We start from the raw sequence: 22,117 nt of genomic DNA, 5'->3' as shown, positions 1-22,117 counted from the left end.
AGTTTTAAAAAGAGGAAGTGTTGTGCATAATTTAAAATGTATAAAACATGCTCAGCAGAGTATTGGGACTGTAAAGGTTGGTTGAAACCTAAGTCAAGAAGTCGTGTTTGTTGTGGTGAGACGTACCGATCAGATATCTCTGCAGAAGTTTTTCAGTCCACAGAGATCTCCTCATTTGTATTCTATCAGCAGCGTCCAGAGTGCTGAGAGAATACTGAACTTTCTAATGGGTTGAGTGAAGAGCAGGAGAGCCTCGGCCTCTCGCTGAAATGTCAAAACAAAACTTAGCCTTCATTGTAATGTCCAAAATCAAGACATGTCAGCCTGAGAGGAAGTGACTTTTCAAAAATAACAAAACTGACTGCAAACCTTCGATGACGTCTTCTCCTTTTGAAGTCTTAACACTGTTGTTCAAATGTCAAAAAGAGAAGGCGACCCGTCCCGCACATCATTTGTTCTGTTGCTCCGTTATGTGGCTTACAGTGTCTCTGTGGGTCTGCAGGTTCTTCCCCTGGAGAACAAGATGCAGAAGCCTCAGAAGTTCATCCCTGTTCTGTATTTGGGGATGGGCATCGTCACCTTCCTCTACATCAGCCTGGGCACCATAGGATACATGTGCTTCGGGGAGCACATAGGAGGGAGCATCACTCTCAACCTGCCAAACTGCTGGTAAGATAAAGTCATGAGTTTAAATGGTGAACTACTCCTTTTTTTAAATCAAGGTTCCTCTTCCTCTTTCTTATTATTTGGAGGGAAGTCTGAATTATAAACAGGTACAAAAAGTCTTGGTTTTACTTCAGTACAGTGTGTTTGGCAGCTGAAAATGGTCTGTAATGGCTGCAGGGTAATCCCCTGGCACGTTGATGCACACAGCTTCTTTTTCTAAGTATTTGACAACATGACAGAGAGGATGTCTTTCCACTCTCTGCAACTCTGACTCGTGTTTCTATCCTGAAATCCCAAGAAAACCTCAATTTTTACAAGATTTCAGAACAAGATACAGCGGCACTTCTGTTTCTGAAACTTGCTTTCAAATGAAAAGGTCTTTCACTCTGCAGAAAACACCAGATTTACCTGTTTTAAAGGCACTGTGAGGAGTTTTTCACTGATTTGAAGAAGCCTCCTTTCCATAGGACCATTCCCTAAAACATAATTTACCCCATTGTAACATTTTTACATCCCATACTTAATGATTTAACATATTTCATTACAAATCAATTTGAATATTTGCTTTAATGAGACGAAAGTGTTACTAGTGAAACCTCCAGACTTTCAAAATCCACGATATTTCCCTCACTGTGCGTCTAATCTGTTGAAATGTAAGCATTACACTCCTCTGACAGGCAGAGTTAGCTAGTTGAAGGTGTTAGCTTGGTCACCTACCTGCAACATGTTTGCCGTGTCTACCAGCTCTCCTCGCCTCCGTGCGTCATTGATCGTTTTTACCCCTCATGTGCGTTGGTGACGATGACAAAACCAGCCACCAGGGGGCGTATGTTTGATATTTCATGTTTGCCATTTTTCGACACTATCACCGTTAATAGCTCCAGGTATACAACTTAATTTATTCCAGTTTGGTTCAACACATTTAGTTTGATGTTTCAACGTTCAAAAGAATCCATTCTGTCAGAGCTCGGAGCTTGTTCAGCCCATAGACTGTATAAAATACAACTCAACCCCTCCTCTGTTTTTCATTCCCTGCACACACGTGTGCTAACAAGGAGCTTAGGAGGGAGGCATGCTAGTTGTAGGCTGTCTTAATAAACACAAAGGTCGGTTTTACTCCCCACGTCTGCAGATTTGAAGATCTAGTGGATGATTTTTATCTTTCATGGAAAAGTGCTAGCGCTAGTTAGCATAGCCACATCGCTACATGTTCGTAGCTGTAGCTGTGTACCAAGACACACGTCGACATACTGACAAATAAAACAACAAGAAACACTAAATCTGTGACCAATGGTTCAGAAAGGTCCTGCTGCAGGCGCCTCTCCGTCAGGATCAGATTCTGGATCAGATTCAGAGGGTTGAAGTAACGCGGGTCTGTGAGCAGCCATGTATATTCAGCCAACATGTAAACATTAGATCAACGTGCTGGAGAGCCGAGGCCACATCCACTTCCTGAGGGGGCGTGGTCAGAGGGCTCATTCTCATTTAAAGGCACAGACACAGAAAACAGCCTGTTCTGAGCAGGGCTGAAAAAGAGGGGTTTACAGGCAGACCAGAATCTGATTTCAAAGTGTTTTTTTGAGCATAAACTTTAAAGACATGTTTTGGGGACCTCTTAGACCAATATATGTTGATGAAAAAGAGCAGAATATGTCACCTTTTAAAGCTAGGGTTGGTGGTCATGGAAAACTAGCATGAATTTGAATGTAGCATTTCCTCAGGACTCCGTCTGAAGTGTGCTGATTTCAGCTCTTGGTTCAACCCTGATTCTAAAATCTGATCGACTGCATGGAAGAGTTTAAAGAGAGAAGATGTTTGGACTAAAACTATCAGACATGTTCGTCTAAAGACTTAATCTGAACACTGGTTGTCGCTCTGTGAAACTTTCAGCCTTGTAGTTCTGGATCAGAGACATCCTTGAAACCCTTCACAGACTTTCTGGTGATTAAATGAACGACAGACCTGCAGCGGCTCGTTGTTGCTTCAGTGTTTGTGCAGGTAAAGGATGAAATCTGAGTTTGTGTGGGCTGCGTTTCTCTCTGTTTGTTCAGACTCTGAGCCTTTGACTGAAAAGTTAACTCATCAGTTGTCAGAGACCGACACCTCTCATGCACCTGAGAAAGTTTTGGAGAAACCCTGACGTGGTTTTATGGTTTTTGAGGCCCGGTTTCCAAATTGATATTTTTCAGTATAATCACACAAAAAGCTTTTCATGCCACCAAGATTATTACTTTTGTGCTGAAAGGAAGTGTCCTTACCTCAGAGCTCAGCACACACAGACGGAGAGCTAATCACACAAATCTGAAACCCAGACGTCACATATAAAGTAGGTTAGAAAATTAATCTTCACTCACAAAGCAGACTAACTTCTCAGGCAGATCTGTGGAGCGCGTCCTCTGATCTACTCCTCTGCAGTTTTGATTAACACCATTCATCTCCTCCTGTCCAAGAAAGAGGCTTCAGGAACGGTGTGTACTCGCTCGACACCCTCTTCCAGCTCATTTGGAGTTTGAGGGATGATAAAGGTAGTAAAACTAAACAGTGGGGTTTGGATCTGCACGCTCATTACTTGTTAGTATCTTCACAGGAGCTGGATTCTGAAACGGCAGGGCTGATGTCGTTAATTACTACAACAGATCGGCTGCTCAATGAGGTTGAAAACTCAAAGACTGTAATTAGCAGCATCTCCCTTTCAAAAAATGAGTTTGTTTTACAAGGACCACAAATTGATTCCTCTTCATCTTGTGGTTTGATATCTGATGGGTCTTAAACATGAAGATTACGGCCTTGTGTTGACTTTGTATTCTATGATTGGATGCATTTCAGTGCTTTGAATGAGTTTAAACATGCTGATTAATGGTTGTTGAGCTGTAACTTTGCTGCTCAGCTCTGCTCACTCTTGTGATTCCTCTCTCTCTTCATGCTTCCAGGATGTACCAGGCCGTGAAGCTGCTCTACTGTTTCGGTATTTTCATCACCTTCGCTCTGCAGTTCTACGTCCCGGCAGAGATTCTCATCCCCCCGGTTGTGGCTCGCGTGTCGGAGAGGTGGGAGAGGCCCGTCGACCTCCTGCTCCGCACCCTGTTGGTCATCTTCACATGTAAGTCATCACCAGGCTGAACCAACACACTGGTTCTAGTGGCTGCATATGTTCGACATCGTATTGTTTGTTTCTCTCTTTGAACAAATCAAAGCCTTGTCCTGATCATATTTCAGGTATTAGCTGCAGATCAGTAGATTGAAACTCGTTGTAGCTCTAAGTGAACACCAATACATGTACAATATGACACATAATTCATGTTAGAGCGCTAAAAGGAAAAACCCTGCAGAGGCAAATCCATAAAAAAACCTCTGGGGTCACATTCTCAGAAGAGAAGAGACCTTGTGTTGGCGACAGCTGCTTTTGCTTTCTGATGCTGCATGAAAAGTAAAAATCTCAGGAGTCTAATCATCAATACTTAATAAATTCATGTGTTTATTATGCATTGATGATTAGAAACAGATGATTTTTTCAGTTGCAGATTAAAAAAGTTAAACTGATGAAAAGTTGAGAAATCCTCTTTTTTGTCAAACTTTCCTAAAACTTTGATTTGTTTCAAGACATTTTAAAGAACTTATCAAAACACTGGTCACCTCTGAACACCAAATACTACAGGAGCGCCATCATCCAATCATTTTACAAACAAGTGAAGAACTTGTCAGGAGTTGCTGCCGCCCCCGTCCACAATAACATCACACACATCTGTGATTCACTTGATTTCTCTTTCTTTCATTAGTTTTTATTTGTTCTATCTTTTTTGTATGTGTGTGTACTTTTCAAAAGAAGAAGCTGTGATTCTCTTGATTTAGCAGCTTGTAACAGTAGTCTTCTCTCAGCCCACCGTGAATGCGTCTCTCCTCCCGGTGTTCCGGTTTTAAAAGTGACCCTGTAAACTGGAGACCTTCAGCTGAACGTGTCAGTGTTTGTGGAGTTTACACAGCTGTTGAAACACAGAGGGAGTTCCTGGGAATGCAAACTAGTTTAGTTTTTATTAAGATTTCAAAATATCCTCATCAGATATTTAATGATGGTCTAAAGACGTTTATGAGGGATGCATCCGGCTGAGAGTCTCCAGTTAACAGGGTCGCTGTTTAAACCAAAACCAAAATTTTTTTTAGTTTTTTTTTGGAAACAAATTGTCAAATTTTTATTTTTTCAAAAAAAAAAAAAAAAAAAAAGTCAATTTTTTTCCAAAAAAAACCTAAAAAAATTTTTTTTCAAGTTTTTTTGTAAATTTTTATTTCTAAATTTTTTTTTCAATTTTTTCCAAAAAACATTCACAGTAATTGTTTTTTCCATCTGTGATTCACTTGATTTCTCTTTCTTTCATTAGTTTTTATTTGTTCTATCTTTTTTGTATGTGTGTGTACTTTTCAAAAGAAGAAGCTGTGATTAAGATTTCAAAATATCCTCATCAGATATTTAATGATCGACTAAAGACGTTTATGAGGGATGCATCCGGCTGAGAGTCTCCAGTTAACAGGGTCGCTGTTTAAACCAAAACACCGGCCGATCTCTGCGATCACGGCTTTTTGAGTTCAAAAGGATTTTAAAGCCGTGTTGAAACGTCTTTGCTACTCGCGCTTATCTCCTCTCACGTGTTGATTCAGTGAATCCATCTGTGATGAAATATAGCACCATCTAAAACAGACCAGCTGAGTCTCTTCTGCTAACAGGCTAACTGTTGTGTTGCTCATAATGATACCTGCCTGTCCGTCTGCTTCTATGGTGTCATCTGTGATGAATGGCATTCCTCTTTGTTTTACTGCCCTCTACTGGTCTGGTGGTGTAGTGCATTTACTCTATTCCTACATACGTCACTGGCCTGATTTGCACAATCTACCCGGGACTTAAGCCTACGGTCGAATGGGGGCACAGGAACCTTTTAGTTCAGGGTAAAGTAGTTCTGGGGGTCATGATGTGCCATGAAGCTAAACAGAAGGAAAGTTCATCTCTTTGGGCATCACATTCTACCAGCTGCTGAGTGTAGCTGTTAAGTTATTCTTATTGTAGACAGGACCCGACACATCATGTCTGTCGATTATTTAGTGAAGTATTGAAGAGAGAAGGAATGGATTGGACTGCTGCTCTCAGAGAGGAGCCATATAAGGGAAAGAAAGCTGTTCTTCAAAGTTATATTCCAAGCCTCATCCTTTTGACACACAGACAGAAATCACATGTGAAGTCATCCTTGTGTGTCTTATAATGTTACCTGTACCAGAGCAGCACCTTAAAAGCACCTCCTCGTCTATTTGCACGACTTAAAGATGCTCCTGATGTTTGTTTGTTTCTTTGTGGGTGCAGCTGTGTGTGTTTGCAAGGTGTGTGTGCGTGTGTGCGGTGCTTTCAGAAAGTGTGTGTGGGGTCAGCACCTCTCCAGGCATGAGTTTCTAAAGGATGATTACCTGTGTGTTTCGGAGAGTGTTGTGTGCAGCTGCAGTCAGATGCGTGTGGTTGCTTCACGTGAATGGAAAGGAAACCCAGTAACTTTCGGTCCACGTGTCGCTTCGGCACACGCTCCCAAACACGCACACACTTCCCCATCCGTTCACACTTTCAGGCAGCGGCACACAGCCCCCTGTAATAGCTCTGCCGGGCTATTTATAGCAGAAACAGTCCTCCGATTGCTATTGATTCCCATCCGACGAGGACTGCTGATCCCTAAACTCGCTTGCTGCCACGTGTCTGCTGATTCAGGGAGGAGATGCCAGGGCTCGCTGAGGTCAGCAGGGGGCAGACTTCTACCCAACCTAAGATCATTATGGTGATATTTATGCTGCAAGAGTTGAGATTTCAGATTCCTGTGTCACTAAATGCAGCTGGGTTTCATCTGTTGGAGATCTTTCATAACAGTTAAACTGTTTATGAACTTTTTAAAGACAAATATACTCAGACCTTGCAACTCTGCATGGAAACAGTCTTTTTGATGTCATTTCATGCAGAATTTTAGATGCCTCATATGCAGAAAATCTGTAAAATCTAAGCTAAAAGTTAATGCAAGTAAGGAAACAGACTTTATTGGTTGTGCTGTTGTTTCTGAGGGTAGTTTGAATCCAACAAGACACAACTGCACAAACAAGAGAGCAAAATTAAGCGCCTCATTTTCAGTCTGCAGTTATTCTTTTCCTCATATCTCAGCTGTACCTGTCTTTAAAAAACAATAAGCGCATAGAGCTCTGTGTGTGATCTCTTACGGCCAAATTCCACTGGATCCGTGTCGGGTCCGTCTCAGCACCGGATCTGATAGATTTCTATTCTAGCCAATGTGTTAACTTCCACTGGATCTGCTCTGTTGTGTCCCGGCTGCGTCTCTGATCCAGCAGATCGTAGTCCTCTTTTCTTTTAAGGGCTCTTCCTCAGACCCTTCTGGGGTTGTCTCCATCTGTCTGTACTCTGATCTTTTATCTTTTACTGCCCAGATTTGACACCTGACCAAGCCCTCGTATGAAAAAGATCTGAATTTAAAACTCCTGGAGGAAAGACAGAGTGATGATTAAAGAGAAAAATCCAAAACTAGATAAGTTATTGTACTGCAAGATGTTCAGTGGAAATGCAACATCGAGCACTAACGGCAAAATTCCACTAGTGTCCGGTCCGTCTCCAATCCGTCACAGCACCGGATCTGATAGATTTCTATTCTAGTCAATGTGTTATCTTCCACTGGATCCACTCTGTTGCGTTCCGGCTGTGTCGAAGCCCTCCTGATCAGATACGCCAGACTTCTATTTGTTGCCGGATGCCGGAGCACGACGCATCAATCTCAACAGAGCAGATGGAGCGGGACAGGAAGTCAGGTTTCACCAAAACAAAATGAAAACATCCGGTTAATTTTCAGAATAAAACACTCTGTGTTATCACCAGATCGTATTTCACTTAACTACAACAACAAACCAAAGTCATGATGAGCGGAGCCAGGCCTGGAGTCAACAGGTCAGAGGTTCTCAGAGGACCAGAAAGACAACATGGATGAGGAGAGGAGGAGGAGGAGAATCCTTGATTCAGTGATTACTGCAGGAAAACCTCGGTCACATGACTCCAGCTGTCCGGCGGTCCTGCAATGTGTAGCATTCTGAAAATGCAACGAGGGGGTTTGACGGATGAGAGAGCACCGCAGTGGATCAGAGACGGACAGGACATTGATTTTGTGTAAGTCCCGGGTCAGAGTGTGAGACAATCAGATGTCCATAAGAGCAAAATTCCCCATATTTCCAACAAAGTGACAAACAAATGAAGTAGTTGAATAAATAATCTTTCTCTTGTTCAATGCACTTAATATTTTAATGTTGAACATCAGCAAATGAAAAGAGGTGTATACCATCCTCCCTAAATATTCTACCCCTCATACTCACCTGTCTCTTTCCCTCCTCCCATGCATCACCAGATATTTCCTCACTTTTCACTCCAAGGCCATTTATAAGGAAAGTATCTCCACTGACAAACAGTACTTATTTCAGTCGCTGCAGACATAGTGACACCAAACTCTAACTGCAATTTCCAAGAAAGACTAGTGTGATATTTACAGTAATAGCAGCGCTCCATCACTGGGTGTTTTATTTGAAGAGGTCCCACAGAGAGGGGGAAGTCAAGTGAATAGGATTCAGTGATGACAGCGGGAAAACCTCGGTCACATGACTCCAGCTGTCCGGAGGTCCTGCTCTGGACTGGACACAGATCTGGTGGATCCAGGGTTAACCTGAACTTCACCTGCTAAGGAGCAGTACTGAAGATATCTTGATAACTGCAGCTTCGTAATTCAGCCCTCATGACTCCAGTTAGCATTCATGCATCATCTTGGAGGTATTTCAGGCGAGTAAATTGGGGTTTTGCATTTCACTGTGTCTGGAAACAAGTCAGGGAAATACCTCAGAAAGAGAGAGACAGTCTGGAGTAGAACAACCTTGATACCTCGAGCTGCAAAGAGGATGGAAAACCGATGAGTACTTCAAAGTGCTTCCAATAAAAGCAGCCACTAAATGGTTTAATCAACTCCGCTTGCTCCGCGCGGTTTTTAAAACCAGTTGCTCGATTGATTCTTCCTGTTAGCCTGAATTTGATTGCTTTCTGTAAAACGTGATGGATGGCTCTAATTTAATTTTGGATGGAGGGGATAGCAAATGGCAAACTGACGCGATACCAACCTGTGTTTCCTTGTAAAAACAGAGAGTGAGGCCTCGGTATTGTTCTCACCGCTGTTCAAAGAAACAGAGAGGCTAAACGAGGTCTTATAAACGGCTTACTTTGTCAAAAACAAGGAACTGAAGGAGTAATTGAGTTTGCAGCAGGCACACTGGAATCGATGAGCAATCTACAAGTAATGAGGAGGATGGAGGCTCACGTCCGTGTTCCGTGTGCTTCTACAGGGGTCCTTATTGAGGTCCTTATTGTTGGTTCCGATACTATAGCTTCCAGGGTTGCTCAGTGTATTGGTTCCCTCTCCTCTGCTGTCCAGTCTAAACTCAGAAATCTTGGAGTTATATTCGATCAGTCCATGTACTTTGATCACCACATAAAACAGCTGTCCCGGTTATGCTTCTTCCATTTACGAAACATTGCCAAACTCAGGTCTGTTGTGTCACATCCCGAACTGGAAATGATCATACACGCTTTTGTTTCATCCCGACTGGACTATTGTAACTCACTTTTCACCTGCCTCAGTAAATCGTCCCTCCATCTTCAATTAGTCCAGAACGCTGCTGCAAGGCTGTTGACCAAGTCCAGCCGGACAACCCACATCACTCCGATTCTAGCTTCCCTACATTGGCTTCCAGTTAAATTTAGGATTCACTTTAAAGTCCTCGTTTTCGTGTATAGAGCTCTGCATGGTCAGGCTCCCGAATACATCGTCGACCTGCTCCACCCCTACCTTACCAGTAGGCCACTCAGGTCTTCTGACCAGGGCTTGCTGGTTGTCCCTCGAGCGCGCTTAAGAACAAAAGGTGACCGTGCTTTTGAAGTTGTGGCACCGACATTGTGGAACGCTCTTCCTGTAAATGTCCGTTCTGCTATATCTGTTGTTGCCTTTAAAAAACTTGTGAAGACACATTTATTTAAACAGGCCTTCGACTCACTGTGTTCAGACTAATGTTCTATTTATGCTATTGTCTGTTTCTTTTAATGTGTTGGATATTTTCCTGTGAAGCACTTTGTGATTTTATTCTGTGAAAGGTGCTATACTAAATAAATTTACTACAGAAGACGTGCAGGCTCGGTTTGTGGTCAGTTGCATTCTGAGCCTTCTGTTGCTCACTTTAAAATGTTGCTTTCTGAAGTTATGTGTTTAATTCATTAACAAAAAACCTGCAGAGTCTTATCAGGACCAAAGTTTCAAACAAACAATTCAACCTGCACAAAACATGAAATGAGTTTTCAGTGTTTAGCGTTTTAGCATCTGTAGATTGTGTTTTCCAATTAAACAGCAATGTTCTTTTCTGAATCCATTCTTACTTTTGTAGAAATCAACGTGTAACTTTATGCATCAGCCGATATCTTGAACATAATTTCTCTTTTTGCCGTTTTGATTCAACCTTTCCTACTTCCTTATTTCAGTGTGTGTCCTCAGAAACTTCCTCAATCTGCTGACTCTGCTCACGCTCTCTTTCACCTTTGCAAACACACACCTCCACCTCTGGTCTCATCCTGCACACACACACACACACACACACGCTCACTCCACCTCCCTCTCTGTGTTTCTGCGAATTGTTTTTCACCCACATTTCCATTTTCTTTGCAGCAAGTGAGGCGCGTGTTGAGGAGGGTTGTTCCATAGAGTATTAAATCAACATGCATTTAAAAACAGGCCTCAGTAAGCTTTCATTTCACAAGAGCGGTGAACGATTGTCGGTAGAAGAGCAGAACAGGGAGGTTTGGAGTTGTAGAGCCGGTTTATTTACTCTGATTAACCAGCGTTCTCTAGAGAAGACGGATACGTCTAAACCATAGACTGTATAAAATCTGGACGTAGTATCCATGACGTCACCCATCTGTTTCTGAAGAGCTGTTTGAGGCAAATCGTCGGCTGCAGCCATATTGCTTCTGTCGAGCCAGTGTGACGCAAAGAGGCGGAGTTTGAGCCTCCTAGCCAACAGCTGCAGCGTTCCCACAGGCAGCTGTGCCTCTCATTGGAAGACTAGTAATCTCAATATCTTCGAAATTGCTGCTCTAGAAAAAAATTCACCCCCCTCACAGTGAGAGCACATCGAGAAATGAGCTATCCAGACTACACTGGTCTTTTGTACCAGACTGTAAACATGTTTATTTCTGCTGTAAAGATCGTCTTTTTCCCATTCATGTGTATGTGACTTCAGGTACTTCCAGAGCCAGCCTCAAGTGGATCCTTGATGAACTGCAGTTTTTAGCACATCCACATTGGACTCATATTTTTAGACCGGAGGTTGCCGCTTGGTCTAAACCAGGCATGTCCAAAGTATGGCCCAAGGTCCATTTATTCATGGCCCCAAGCTTCCATCTTAAATTGTGTTATGTATAGCACAGATATTAATCACATTCTGAATCATCTGTACATTTGCAGTTTCTTTCAAGCACACAAACAAAACTAAAGTCAATCCAGAAACGTCTCAAAAAGCTTCATGTGGACTACCTGTCTAAAGCCAAAGCTCTGGGGATTCTGCAAGACGCCAATAAAGAAGAAACACAAGAACTCTTAAAGCTGACAGGTTTTCAAATGAATGTTTTTATCATGATGTGAAAATGTTCTTGATGAACACTTAAAGTTCAGAAGACACAAAAGAGGACACAAGACAAGATCAAAATTATGAAATTGTGCAGAAAAGGCAAAATTTGGTGAATAAAAAATAGTTCAGAACTCAGGACAATAATTATTTTGTTATAAAATGTTGTCTGCTGGTCAGAAAGTCATAGACACAACATGAAAAAGAAGTGTGATGAAATCCAGATCGTGACCCTGCCATATGAAAATAATGATACAATATGTTTCCAACATTGTCCGACTCTAATGAAAAACATTTTCCTCCAGAAGAAGATGAAGTTTGCTAATCTTTACATGGCTTGTGGAGAACTGAGGACTACCAAGTTACTGATTTATTGAGAAAACATTTAAAATAATTGTTATTAAATATTTCATATATAACTTTTATGATTCCTAAGTCTCAGTAGGAGCCACTGGCCCTGAGGTATTCTGACATCATCAAATGTGGCCCTCTTTGAAAAAAGTTTGGACACCCCTGGTGTAAACGCCGACTGCTTTGGTTGTCATTTATAAAAGTGGTGACCTCACTCAAAGTGTATGCATGGAAAACAGAAGAAAACTGTGTCTAGAACTCCTTCAGTGGTAAAAACTGTGAATGAGAGTCGTGGAAAACATGGCTTTATGAATCAGTCACGATCATATGGTCGTGCATGTGAGCGGGGGGCGTCGTTTTTGGAGGAGGAGGGGAGGGAGGGGAGGGGTTAGACGGAGTCCTGAGGAAAAGCTACATTCAAATTCATGCTAGTTGTCTGTGACTACCAACCCTAGCTTGAACAGTCAATTAATCAATACTTGATTAATTGTTTACATCCCTAGTTTAGACTACTGTGTCCTCCAGTGTCCTTTACAAAGTGCATCAAAGCTGCCTGTAAACAACTTTCACCTCATAACCATAGACTGTATAAAATATGGACGTAGTATCCGTGACGTCACCCATCTGTTCCTGAGAGCTGTTTTGAAGCAAATCGACGGCAGCAGCCATATTGGTAATGCGGAACTCAACTAGGCAGAGTGTGACATAGTGTGAGTCTCTTAGCCAGTGGCTGTGTGTTCCCGACCGGCAGTCACGTCAGTCATGTCCTTATTTGGGCAAAACTCATAATCTTAACATCTTCTTAACCGTCGCGTTAGAAAAAAATTCACCCCCGTACAGTGTGTGCCATTAGAGAGATTAGCGTTGTAGGGCCAAGCCGTTTTTTGAACCAGGCTGTAAACATGTTTATTAATGCTGCAAAGATCGTCTTTTTCCCATTCATATCTATGTGGTTTCCGGTGTTTCTGCAGCCAGCCTCAAGCGGATTTTCGATGTATTGCAGTTTATATCACTTCTGCATTGGCTTCATCGTCTGAGACTGGAGTTTGCCGCTTGCTCATAACTGGATAAATTGCTTTGGATGCACCTTTTTTGTACAATCATGGTGATTTTCTCTTTAAGTCTTTAAGTTCAGTTTATTCTCAAATCCTGTCATCCATGCACATATCACATGCAGCCTCATTGTGCAACATGCAACACCTAAAGTCTGCATCTTGAAAGTTTGTCATGTTTCCAACCCACTTGCAGCAATGTGTCGCTTTGCACAGACGCCTCAGTTAAATGATAAATGTTAGGACTTCTAATTCACACCACTCTGCAGAGAGACGTGACGGGTTGGTGATATCGCAGATGAATGCGGCCATCCCGAGTTGAGTTTCATACAGATGCTGGTTTCTCGGCACAAAGGAGTTCTTAAGGTATTCATATCATGCAGAAGATGCAGTGCGTGAGGGAAACAGAGCAGAGAATGAGATGAAGTGTAGAAGCGGCGGATGTTCATCGTGTGCAGCTTATTTAACTCTTCCACTCAGACGCCCCTGCTGCTATTCAATACCAGGGTTTACGGCTGTGCAGTAATCAGACTTTGACAGATTAATAGTTACACTTTGCAAATATGAAAGTTTTCTTCTTAACAAGAAACGTCCAGCCTCAGTTCATTACCAATTCTCTCCTCACTGCACTTCACATGGAATGAAACCTCAAGTCACGGCAGACGTATTCAGTTAGAGATCCGTGGCGCTGGTTAGCCCCGGGTTCTTCATTTCCTTTATTAGCTGTGATTGGAGCCTGTAGAGAATTATGCAGATGGCATTTGCCACGCGGTATAGGTTTCTGCACATGCATGTTGATCAGCTAATAAAAGGGAATAAATGCATGCATGTGCCACTTCATGACTTCAGGTAATTTGCAAGGCAGGCACTGGGCTTCACTGGAGCCGAGCGGAGCGTGTGTGTGTGTGTAGTGAATGTAGAGACGGTGCAGCAACAAGAAAAAGCATCGCTTCCAGTGGGATCTCACTGATGCGTGCTTGAATGAAGGAGGCGAGGGACAGGGACCCGAGGAAGTTGTTGCTCTTACATACACGTCTGCGAGACGGAGATTGCTTTAAGTTTTGAATCAGAATACGAGATGAGATTGAAGCAGCGCGTCGTCGTCTGCGTATGTGTTGAGTAAGTCTTCGAGAGAATGCCTCTGAGAGGGTTTGAGTCGAGAACAGATGCCAGTTCCTCGGCTGTCCGGAGGGAGAAGCTTTTGTCTTTACTTCAGAGGGTGTGCTTTGGTGATGCGCTTCTCTTTGCATTGCAAGGTTATCAGAGGGTGCAGCGAAGAGAGAGAGACCGACTGTGTGCAGAAACAAAGCACTGAACGGCTTTACACGGAGCAGGTTCATCCCTCCTCAACAGATTGTTCTAAATCTCCCAAATACTTAGAAAAACAAAAAAAAATTTACTTTGTTTTTCTTGTTTTTAGCACATCCAGCATTCACAGAGTGCTCCTGGAAGTTATTCAAATAAAAAATTGGACAATGTGTTCACAAAAACAACACAACTAAACACGGTGTGAAAAAAAGGAGATATATAGGAGGTGTGTTTTCAGCAAATGAAGGACAAAAACATTCATCAAAAACAAAACTAAATATAATAAGGACTATATTTCCTCACAATTGTTTCGCGCTCATCTCGATCAGATATAACTGTGTTTTTAAAACTGCCCCAAACAAACAAAACAAGACCTCTCACGGACCTGGAATATATCTTAGTGCCTCTATTCTGCAGGTTTTAAGATCACACTGCAAGAACTCAAAACTAAGCATGTCTCATTTCAGGTCAAAATTAGTCAAGAGAAATGTCTTATTTTAATCAATCAATCAATCTTTATTTGTATAGCGACAAATCACAACAAACGTTATCTCAAGACGCTTTTACAAACAGAGCAGGTCTAGACCACTCTATGTTAAATTATGAACAGAGACCCAACACCAAGACAGGATCAGACTCACCTTAATCCACCATGAGCATTGCACATCCCAGTATTTAGGTAGTTACAGTGACGAGGACAAACTTCCTTTAACAGGCAGAAACCTCCAGCAGGACCAGACTCATGTTAGACAGCCATCATGCCTCGACCGAGTTGGGTCTTAAAAGAGGGATAGAGGAGAGTAAGAGAGAGAGATTGTAAAAGCTATAATTAAGGCCTGAATTGCATCTAATGGGTACAAAGAATTCTGCAAATGGAATAAGACAAGTGTACTTGTGAAGTTTCTTGAATTAAAACTTTTTTCTTATTTCAAGAAACCTCAATGGTACATTTTTCTGATTCCATTGGCAGATTTTTTTGCTCATTACAATCAGTTCAGGTCTTATTTATGGCTTTTAGTATCTCAAAATGAGACTTTTTTTCTGGACTTGTTTGGAGAATGTGGCTTATTAAGTCTAAAAAGACATTTCATACTAGAAATAAGAGACTTAGTTTGGAGTTTTTGCAGTGCATAAAGGGTTTAGAAAATAACTGAGACTGTAGATAAACATAGTTGGTTTAAACAGGAGAAGGGTCATATTGCATGAAATTTGCATGTGGACACTCGTGGCCAAATTCCAACAGATCTGTGTCCGGTCTGTCTCCGATCCGTCAGGACAGGACAGGACAGGATAGGAGGAGTTGATAGGTTTCTTTTCTAGTCAAGGGAGCATGCCTATGTTCCCACATTCTGCTGCTGATTGAAATTAAACTACTCATTCATTCATTCATTCATTCATCTACTATGAAGTGCTTTCAAAACAATCTTGTGGGAGGATAGTGCTTAAATTGAAGGAAAATGTAGGAACACCTCATTTTGAAAATGTCCTAGAAATGTGTGAACATAGGGTTGGGGGACAATTGGGATGACCCCCTAGTCAATGTGTTAACTTCCACTGGATCCACTCCATTGCGTTCCGGCTGCGTCTCTGATCCGGCAGGTTGGAGCCCTCCGGATCAGATACGCAAGACTTCTGTTTTTTCATCATCCGGTTAATTTTCAGAATCAAACACTCTGTGTTATCACCAGATCGTATTTCACTTAACTACAACAACAAACCAAAGTCATGATGAGCGGAGCCAGGCCTGGAGTCAACAGGTCAGAGGTTTTCAGAGGACCAGGAAGACAACATGGATGAGGAGAGGAGGAGGAGGAGGAGAATCCTTGATTCAGTGATTACTGCAGGAAAACCTCGGTCACATGACTCCAGCTGTCCGGCGGTCCTGCAATGTGTAGCATTCTGAAAATGCAACGAGGTGGTGTCACGGATGAGAGAGCACCGCAGTGGATCAGAGACGGACAGGACATGGATTTTGTGGAAGTCCCGGGTCAGAGTGTGGACTATCAGATGTCCATAAGAGCAAAATTCCCCATATTTCCAACAAAGTGACAAACAAATGAAGTAGTTGAATAAATAATCTTGCTCTTGTTCAATGCACTTAATATTTTACTGTTGAACATCAGCAAATGAAAAGAGGTGTATACCATCCTCCCTAAATATTCTACCCCTCATACTCACCTGTCTCTTTCCCTCCTCCCATGCATCACCAGATATTTCCTCACTTTTCACTCCAAGGCCATTTATAAGGAAAGTATCTCCACTGACAAACAGTACTTATTTCAGTCGCTGCAGACATAGTGACACCAAACTCTAACTGCAATTTCCAAGAAAGACTAGTGTGATATTTACAGTAATAGCAGCGCTCCATCACTGGGTGTTTTATTTGAAGAGGTCCCACAGAGAGGGGGAAGTCAAGTGAATAGGCAGTGGATTTTTTGAATGTCTCCAATTTTCCCTTTAGCTCAGTTTGTTTACTTGATGTGTTGTTTAACATTTAGAAAATGTCTCCGCTTAATGGGAGATCAATCAGCCGACACAACCTCTTTGTGTGGATCTGGGTTGTTGACACAAACGGTGGAAAATGTCACAGGAGTGGGAGTATCGAATGATGTCTGGAAGTTTTTCTTGTTGACGCGATTTCACTGAGGAGGGCTTTCAAGCTGCAGAACTGTAAGATGAACCGTGACGTTGCTCAGTGTTTCCACTTGCTTGCTTCCACCACAACAATCCTCTCCCCCGTCAGTGGTGTCAGTTCGAGTTAAAGCAGTAAGATAAGAGTAAAGAGGGAAGGACCCTGAGCAAACTCTCCCTCTCCCTCTCTCTTTAGCTGAGCTCTGACTCATGCTGCAGCTGGAAAGGTCAGTTCATTTCAATGCAGGGAGATTTCTTTTGAAGTGAGCACTCTTTTCTAATTTAGCAGAGATAGGCTGGTGAGCTTACTCGTACTGTTACAGGTGTTCTGGATCAGAGAGTCTCTGAGTGGCAGCTGTAGAGATGCTACATGACTTTACTTAGTTTCTCACAGTTCCATGTGAGTTGATACCGTGAAGTTCCAGGGTTCAACAAGGTTTGCCAAAAGGTCGAGTCTTTTGATTGCTGTTTGATCAAGCCTATAAACCTTAAATTGGCACTTAAATTCTTAATGCAGAGCCCTATAGTAGAGCTGCATTAACTGGAGTCTGGACAATGAGGTCAATGATAATAGGGAGAGTATGGTCTAGACTTTCTTCATATAGAAAGTGCCTTGAGATAACTTTCCTTGTAGCAAAAGATCAGGAACGTTACATGAAAAATCGAATATATGAAACTCTGAAGACTTTAAACATGGAAATCACACGCCAGGTCACAAAAATGCTACAAATGATCAGGTTTCTGAAGTAGAAATTCACATTTCACTCATGCAAACTCATGTTTTTTGCATATTTTATAATTTGATTCTGCACTCAGGAGTGTTTTTTAACCCCTGATATGAATATCATTGACTTGAGTGTTGTCAGAGAGTTGATTTCTACAACAACCTCACCCTTCTACTGTAAATAATTGAGTACAGCATGCATCAGCCAAATGAAGACCTTACTCCAGAGGCAAAGAGATGAGATATAGGATGCACCGTTAGGGAGGTCAGGTCAAATAAGACACCTTGGATGCCAGGATGCATGAGAAACTGCTGCTGTCATTGATGGAAATGAGCTGAAATGAAGCTAAAACAGCTGGTAAGGCTGCTGAGTTTGATTCTGATACCCGAGTGTTTTGACACCGCAATGATATTAAGTTAAAATGTTAGATGTCAATACTATACGTGAGCAAAAGTTCAGATTGTGAGGTAATGAAGCAGATATCAAAACCCAACAGCCTGATTCAAAGTGTAAAAATCACACAGAATGATTACCACACTAGATTGTCAGTGACTCGACATCAGGGCAATATAATCTGGATTTTCAAAATAAAAGACGTCTGTAATATGAATATGTGCGACAGCTGGGGAACTGATATATATTTAACATTAACAACCCTGTTTCCACGCAAATATTTAGATTCAGATTTATAAGAGATCATCTTAAAATGTGTTCTGTCAGGCTGGTTTAACAAGAAGTAAGTGATAAGGGCGTATGGCTTGCGCAATCTGTGATGTCACAGATTGGTGAGTCCAAACTTTACGGGTCACATTTGGGGTCCAAAAAATAGGGCCAGATTTCATAATTTGTCATTTACAATGGAGTTGCACTGGTTAACTCAATGAATATGAACATGGCAACAGTAGAGGAGGCTTCCTGAGGGCTGGCCAATTGAAAGAGAGTGAGTTCAGAGTGTACAGAAACTGAAATACTGAAATTATTAACCTTAAGTCATGTAAAGCTACTACAAAGATATCAGAGGGGCAACTTGAAGTCTGAAATGGAGCATAATGCCCCCTCTCTGCATTTTCCTGCAAGCTAGTATGAGTTTACCAATGTCAAAATGCTTCATAGGGCTTTGAAATCCACAAAGAATACATCACCAAGTACCCTCAGACCCTGGACAAGAAAAGAGTCTGATCTTTTTAAACTTAATGTAAACAAAACAACAACAACTCAATGCCAGGAGGGTTAGGTAACCAATCCAGGCAAAACAAAGCCAGAGGTGTTGATCCTCAGCTTGATTCTGAAACCAGCAGCAGTTTTGCATTACAAACGAGTCTCTGCTTATTTTTGTATCCGAACAATTAGAAACTTTAAGCTCTGAAAAACTCACAAAATGATCTAAAGTGAGGCTGCAGCAGAAAGCCGTGCACCCCTCCACCCCTCAGGTCTGAGCTGAGGACACAGATGAATGGGTTTTTGTTAACATATACAATGCCTTATGCATAACAATAAATGATCTCTAACAGGAACTAATGATATCAGAAGCATTTGAAAGATGCTGCAAACACACAAAGTACTCTACATAATAACACCACTGATAGGAAACCTGATCCAGCCTGATCCTTCTTCTTTCTGTGGCGCCTCTTTTCAGCTTGATAACACAGGTCACGTCCGCCCATACTTCCCGAGGAGTCATGAAACCAAACCATTTCTCCTGCCCGCACAGAGTTTCATCGCTGCACTGGTCATTTCACTTTGGCTTTGAAAGTTCTGCCCGTTGTCTGAGTCACTTAGCCACAGGCTCGCAGAGAGCAGCTAGCGTGTGTTGTTAAGCTGTTGACGGGAACAAGAGAGGACGTGAGGATGTCGCGTGAGCCTCCTCTTTTCTCTCTTGTGTTTTTTTTTTTCTTTCAGCTTCATCCTGGAGCACTGTGGCACAAAGGTGGCGTGCCACCGGGAATGCTTTGCTGCATGTAGCTGGACTGTGGTGCTGTCATATTTTTACCCTTTCAGGAACATGATGTTTGCACACATTCACCTTTAAGTCTTGTGGAGCTAACTCACCTCTGTTGTTTGGCCTTTGCTTCTGTGCAGCTGTGTGGGCTCATCTGAATTACCTCGTGTCTGTTAGGAGAGGTGGAAGTCAGAGATGAGACGACTGATTGTGTGATAAACTTTCTGTAGACGTGAACGTGTATTTCAGAGAGTTATAAATCATATTATTGAGGAGCATTTAGTTGAGCCTTTAATTTGACACAAAGTGATCTCAGAGTCATCCTTTTTCATTTTTATTGCTTGATTTAGGGATTTGAATTTCAAGTATTTTCCATTATCGATCTTTGGAAGTGTTAACGATCAATAATCGATTAAAACAAATTTTCCTTCACGACACAATGTATAGAACTGACTAGTGGTGGAACGGATCATCGTTGATCCGTGATCTGTACGGATGCCTCTCCACAGTTCGGCACGGACTTGGTCCGCGAATTGGTTGATGAAAAAAATAAAAGTGAAGGAGCAGAGGAACTAGAAAACCCTCCTGCATCTTGTAAGTCACATGTATGGGAGCATTTTGGTTTCCCTGTGAAATACAGAGAATGCTGAATGTGCTTGAGACACGTTATGAAATTCAGTTGCGCACCCACTAGACCAGAGACCCTCAATAGGCGGCCCCAGGGTCGCATTCGGCCCGCCGGCCGCCCATTTGTGGCCCCCGAACTGTTACTCCTTCACTCTGTGTTTTGGTCGGGTCACCGCGTGTTTACTGGTACTTGTCTCCATGTCAACGATACGCAGACAGGCTGTTACTGGGTCACTTAGGCTGTTTCCGAAATCGCCTACTATACTAGCAGTACGTACTGATATGTCCAAAATTCAGTATGTAGTAAGTAGTATGTGAACAAGAGCAAAATCTGCAGTAAGCCAAAACTCCCCGGATGTCTACTGATTCGGGAAAATATCTCAGTGTGCATCGGACCAGTCTGCCTCGCGTACCGTTTCCCATAATGCACAGCGCTCGTTCTGCTTTTTCTTTTTCCTCATTTTTTGACGGGAGGAAATCTGTTTTTGGGTGCTGTGAAAGTTATCAAATTACATATAAACCACTTCCTAACTTTTCAAATCATAAATGGATTCTAAATAAGCATTTTATTTATCGGCTTCGCAGTTGTTTACTTCCGCTTTCCGAAACCGGAAATCCAGCGAAGTCTGGCTCAGCATGCTGCATGACATATCGGACAGAACAGTCATACTACATACTAAATTCAAACGCAGTATGTAGTAGGCAATACCTACTGACTACTACATTAGTAAGTAGTATGTAGCAGGCCGTTTCGGAAACAGCCTTGGAGTCCAATGCTGCCAGTGCAAGTTTTAACTTTCACTTTCATTTATGGAGCAGTTCACATGTTGGCACTTTGCCAACTGTAGGACCCTAGAATAAAACGGTGTGTTCACAGTTTGCAGCTCAAAGAAAAGTGGACGGTGAAAATCAGCGATTGAAAGAAGTATGGAGTGAAACTTTAGAAGTTCCTCTGCTCCTTCACTTGTCATGCCATGAAATGCAGTGAATGAGGCAGGACTGGGCCCACAGATAGGGTGCTTTGCACATGCAGTAAATTTTGAGTTTAATGTTGTTTTTATTTAATGGGCAAAAGTGTACAAGTGTTATACAAAATAAATAGAGGACAAAGTTATATTTGTCTTCTCTTCTTTCTTTTTTTTCTGCTGATCCGAAAAATGATCCGATCCGTGACTCAAAACCGTGATACGATGCGAACCGTGAGAACTGACAGTATTGAATAACTACGGATCGTGTTGAGGTGTTCAAAATGTTAAACACGCTGAATATGGGGCGCTGGTGGCCTAGCTGTCTTTGTGCCCCACGTACCGAGGCTATAGTCCTCTTCACGGAGGTCGCAGGTTCGATTCCAGCCTCGACTGTTTGCTGCATGTCCTCCCCCTCTCTCTGCTCCCCACATGTCCTGTCTCTCTTCAGCTGTCCTATCCATCGGGGCAAAAATGCAAGAAAAATATAACTTTAAAAAAAAAATAAACATGCTGAATATCTACTTGTGGAGCAGGCTCATAATCTCTGCAGAAATACAATCATAAAGCGAAGGCTCAGACTACAACATGTGGATTTACTGCAACAAGAGAACTGAACAGAAACATGTTTCAGACTCACAGAGTCCAGTTTTCTGTCTACTTGTTCTTATTGAGAAAAATAATCATGTGAACGTGGTCAGCGAAACTGGGTCATTATTAGTCCGGCGGCAGAGAAAAAAAGCGCTCATGGAGACCTGTCACTCAGCCGCAGCCCCCAGCTGAGCGCCTTCGCTGTGAGCAACACCTTCAGTCAGCTGACTCACATCGAAACATGCTTTAAACTCAAAACACCTCCCTGATAGCAGAACAAAATATGAGACCACATGATGTTTGTTCCACGTGATAGAAAATCTAAACAAAAAAATGTGTTTGTGTAAGTTCTTAACAATCAATTAATCCATACTCGATTAATTGTTGACATCCCTAGCTTGAGTACATTAAAATGAACATGAAAACCAGGTACAAAATCTGCCTCACACACGTGGGCAGAGCTAACAGCCCTGTAGTGATTCCTCCAAAAGTCAATCAAACCCACGGCTTTCATATTCTGCTGCTCCAGCCCTC

General features: G+C 42.2%; 1 protein-coding gene across 1 annotated transcript in view; it reads left to right on the top strand.

The window, feature by feature from the left end:
* Nucleotides 1-22,117, top strand: part of slc36a1 (solute carrier family 36 member 1) — an 85,563-nt gene that overhangs the window by 40,375 nt on the left and 23,071 nt on the right. The window contains exons 11-12 of the mRNA XM_034690905.1: nucleotides 503-669; nucleotides 3,597-3,766. Coding sequence (XP_034546796.1) covers nucleotides 503-669; nucleotides 3,597-3,766 — 337 coding nt within the window. The remainder of the gene's footprint in view (nucleotides 1-502; nucleotides 670-3,596; nucleotides 3,767-22,117) is intronic.

This window comes from Notolabrus celidotus, chromosome 8, assembly GCF_009762535.1.
Source record: "Notolabrus celidotus isolate fNotCel1 chromosome 8, fNotCel1.pri, whole genome shotgun sequence".
Lineage (NCBI taxonomy): Eukaryota > Metazoa > Chordata > Actinopteri > Labriformes > Labridae > Notolabrus > Notolabrus celidotus.
This window is presented reverse-complemented; position numbering and strand designations above follow the sequence as displayed.